The following is a 4,255-nucleotide window of genomic DNA, read 5'->3' as shown; positions in this document are numbered from 1 at the left end:
GATTTTTTTTTTTTTTTAGTTTTTACAGCTTCCAAATTTGATTTGAACATTTGATTGGAAATGTGATTACATTGTGATTCAGCACAGATACCTACTATCTAAGTAAAAACCAAAAAGTGCAACAAAAAGTATCGATATTACCTTTTTCCAAGCCTGCACAACTTTTGAATGACAGATTTCCAGTGTTACCATGACTGTAAAATGCTCTGTAGTCTTCCTATGTAATGTGTTAGTGTGCATTTCCACATTAACTGTTGTAAAGAGGCACCACCCGGTCTATAATTGCCCTGCAGATGGGGCATTTCTTTGGCTCTGGCAGGATATCGTAGCACTGGGCACAGGCACACACATGACCACACTCTAGAAACACACAGGAGCGCTCCCGGCTCAGGCAGACCGTGCAGCTGGTGGGCGACATGCTGCTTTCATCTACGTTGAGTTCGCGCATGCGTTTCTTCTGCAGCTCCTTGAACTCCTCCAGCATGCTCCTCTCCTTCTTACTCTGTCTGTGGTGCGCGTATCGCTTCCACAGGATGAAGAGGAGCGTGGAACAGGCGGCGACACCGAAGACGACGGTCAGGATCCGCCACAGTCTGACGCTGTTCCCCTGCTTCCTGAGGAGAGACTCGTAGTCCAGCCGGGTGAGAAAATAACGGAAGCCCTGCTTGGGAGGTTGGATCTTGATCAGGTTGTTATCCAGGACGAGCTCACCTACACCTGTGACGCTGTCTTCCAGCCGCAGCATCTCTTCAGTCTCGTGGATGCCCTTGGGTCGCTCCCCGCTGATGAAGTGGCCGATGACGTTGGACAAGGACTGGACCGTGGGGTGGAAGTTCTCGTAGGTGGTCTCCAGGTCCAACTCTGCAGCGTCTAGTGGACGTATGACCCGTACTGTGGTGGCGATATCGTCATCGTGAGACCCGAGGGCAAAGGGAACTGTGTTGGTACGCTGGTGGATGACTTTCTCTGTGTTGTTCCTGTTCGGAAATATCACATTCATTAATTCATTAATGTTACTTTTTAGGGCTGAAACAAACAATTATTTTCATTATCGATTAATCCGCAGCTTATTTTCTTAGTTCTGTTAGATGCTTGGTCTTTAAAATGTCAGGAAATGTCAAAAAAAAGCCCATCAACATTTTCCAAAGCCCTAGATAACATCTTCACGTCTTGTTTTGTCCAACCAACAGTCCTCATATTGGATTATATTTGGCATTTTTATTTGAAAAAACAACTCAAATAATTAAACGACCATTAAATCTCTGCTGCCGATTCATTTTTCATCAATTGTTTCAGCTCTAGTTTCATTAAGTCCAACTGATGTCACATGTAAGTCTCCTTTTTGCATTCAGAAATAATGTCAGCATGTGTTTAAATGCATTGTGCATTGAAAGTTTAGCAGGAAAGCGAATACTGGTTGTCTGTGGCTCTTGTGTTGTACTGAATTATCACAGGACATGTGAGTTACAGAGCAGATATGTATGCTGTAGTAGGCAATGGTTCAGTTTCAGTTGGACTTAAATTACAAAACTGCCATATAAGCTTCAACATCTGACTGAATATACTTAATTCAGAATACTACAGTATTTCAACCTTCCCCGTTGACTTACCAGAGATGAGTGGTGCGATTCCACACCATCTTTTCCTCTTTCAGAGTCAGTCTTTCAATCACGCCTTTGCAGTTATCGACAAACTGGCTGCTCAGAGTTTCCTTCACAGATCTCACCACACCTAAAGTGTGCAATAAGTAAGACATCAACATGGATGACTTTACTCACAACACAGTAACGTCATCTATGCTTTTAAAAACACACCTTCTATGACAGCATATGGGACGCATCTTCCGGGAGTTTCAGACAGGATGTTTATCAAATCCTGGTCAATGGAGACTTTCTTGGCTTCCTGTGGAAACATTTCAGATCAACAGATTAAATGTAAATCAAACACTACTGGCATTTAAATGACAAAGACAGAGTGCGCTGCAATGTGGCTAACCTTTAATCTGGCAACTGTTGTAGCTCTGCTCTTGTAAATGGAGTAGAAGATTGCAGTCAGGGCTGAGCTGCTGGCTAAGACCACGATCTGTGCAGCTGAGGGTTTCCCACTGGAGTCCATCGTGGGATTTGCAGCATTCAGTGCTGTCGTGACAGAGGTAACAAGCACAGATTGAAAAGCTTTCTTTCACCTAAAACTGAGTCATAGGTAACATAATATGTGTTTGTTGTTGTTACAGAAAACCAGTGGTGTACAATTTTGACCTACTTGTACTTGAGTATTGCCATTTTCTGCAGCTAACATTCAGTATCAACAAATCTGCAGTAAATCCTCACATTTAAGAAGCTTTCAAGCTCATTTTTTTTGCTTGAAATTAACAACACTGTACATTTCACTCTGCTACATTATTAACAAATAATATAATATAATATAACATAATATAATACACAGGGTTCCCACACATCCTGGAAAAGCGGGCAATTTAGAGACTAATTTTCCAGTCACTGAAACACCTGGAAATTGATTAAAATGACCAAATATCTCGGAAATAATTATATTTTCCTGGAAATCTTTGTATTTCAGCCTACGTAAACCCGGGTGCATATTCTGTCTGAAAACCAACTGCTGGTTGGATAAACTGTATGACCCCCAGGTGGAAAGTGGAACTGACTTGCAGCGATCTTTCCGGCATTCAGTCTATTTCTTCCAGAGCTGTGAGCCAAATTCTCACATCTACGAGCATATATTATCAAATGTCTTGTTGCTGTGGCTGATAAATACACGCACAGTGATTTTAACACTTAACTTTGATGAATTTTCTGTAAAATTATATAAATTCTACTTGGATTTGCACTGTTACTTAAAGGGCTGTGGCCAAATGAATGCAGTCCATTTGCAGAAACCGCAGCTTTTATGAGCGTTTCCTGTATTATTTGTATAAAACTCCTGGAAAATGATTAGTTAAAGGCTGTGAACCCTGATATAATAATGACGAGGAGTACTTTCACTTTTGATGCTTTAAGTATTTTTTGCTCAATATTTAACTGCTTTTATTCAACTAAAATTTGAAATCCTAGAACTTGAACTCACAGAGTAACTAACAATTGTTATATTACTACTTTTACTATATGTAAAATATATCTTCCACCACTGAACAGAACAATAATAAAACCACACACCGACTGTAGACTGTAAATGAAAGCAGGGGCTGTTACATTGGACTGTTTTAAGGGGAAATAACTACAGTTATAAAAGATACTGACACAATACTGAAACATATACAATCTTTAATGACAGGCTCTGATTGATGAGCCCAGTAAAAGACACTAACAGACACCAGTCGCTAAAATTAAACACAAAACAATGCAATGCTAACGCTACCTACAACCTTGATAAAGACGATACGGCTCTTTACTTTATACTACTTTTATTGTGAATAAAATCCTAAAGTTTAAAGCCTCTAAAACCCCTTAAACGTTGCTAGTTAGCGAGCAAACTAGCTCGTAGTGTCCCACACTTCCTTAGCCAGTTGAAGCTTACCAGCTAGTTAAATTAGCCAGCTTTGTAGCGCCGCCTCAGCTAACTCAACGTGATTTAACCTCCCGTTTAAAACGATATTGCAGCTGTTATGTTACAGAGCATTGTAATCACTAATAGCGGGTACGGAACCCCTGTTAAAAGCTTTGTTTACACACCTGTATTTACACTCGTCCCACTGACAGCAGGGGTTAAACAACAGCCCTCCACAGTGCACAGTACTAATGTCAGTGCAGCGGCTGAAGTGCAATACTCTGCCCTGCCAGCAGGTGTCGCTGTAGACTCATTTATATTAAAGAGATATATTAAAGAAAGCCTGGCACAGATAGGTGCACAGGTGCAAATATAGGGTGCAAATAATACAGTTTATGATTGCTTCACTCCACTGCTGCTGCCATGGCTTACTAGGACACTTTACTTAATATTATTAGTAACACCTGTGGTTTTTCCCCACGATGATAAGTCAAATAATCTGCTGTGAAAAAGCTCTGATGTATTAAGATCTGTTATTTAAGTAACAATAGCAACACCATGATTCAGTATTATCAACAACATTTACTTGCTACATGGATTGGACAGCTATTAACTTATAAAATATGATGCACTGTTGGATATAAAAGTACTCAACAATATGTTAGTACCACATGTAGAAAAGTTCAACATTTAGTGACTTGTTTTCAGTCATGGAAATACTTGGAAATTGATTAAAATGACTAAATATCCT

At 40.1% G+C, this 4,255-nt stretch overlaps 1 protein-coding gene across 1 annotated transcript; it reads right to left on the bottom strand.

The window, feature by feature from the left end:
• Positions 1-3: 3 nt before the first annotated feature.
• On the bottom strand, positions 4-3,789 carry mul1b (mitochondrial E3 ubiquitin protein ligase 1b). The gene is made up of 5 exons (XM_035657613.1): positions 3,690-3,789; positions 1,996-2,138; positions 1,815-1,902; positions 1,611-1,731; positions 4-977 (listed from the first exon to the last, which is right to left on the bottom strand). Exons 2-5 carry the CDS (start codon positions 2,113-2,115, stop codon positions 248-250), a joined length of 1,059 nt encoding a protein of 352 aa, XP_035513506.1. The 5' UTR covers positions 2,116-2,138; positions 3,690-3,789; the 3' UTR covers positions 4-247.
• Between the last annotated feature and the right edge of the window lie 466 nt (positions 3,790-4,255).

The sequence above is a fragment of the Morone saxatilis genome, unplaced genomic scaffold, assembly GCF_004916995.1.
Source record: "Morone saxatilis isolate NCDOM2014 unplaced genomic scaffold, NCSU_SB_2.0 Contig15, whole genome shotgun sequence".
NCBI classification, from domain to species: domain Eukaryota; kingdom Metazoa; phylum Chordata; class Actinopteri; family Moronidae; genus Morone; species Morone saxatilis.
This window is presented reverse-complemented; position numbering and strand designations above follow the sequence as displayed.

Bases quoted from the DNA above. Each gene is read 5' to 3' on its own strand.
- mul1b (XM_035657613.1), bottom strand. From the start codon at position 2,115: ATGGACTCCAGTGGGAAACCCTCAGCTGCACAGATCGTGGTCTTAGCC. The intron at 1,903-1,995 runs GTTAGCCACATT...ATGTTTCCACAG, and splicing joins CAACAGTTGCCAGATTAAAG to GAAGCCAAGAAAGTCTCCAT. The intron at 1,732-1,814 runs GTGTGTTTTTAA...TGCACACTTTAG, and splicing joins CCCATATGCTGTCATAGAAG to GTGTGGTGAGATCTGTGAAG.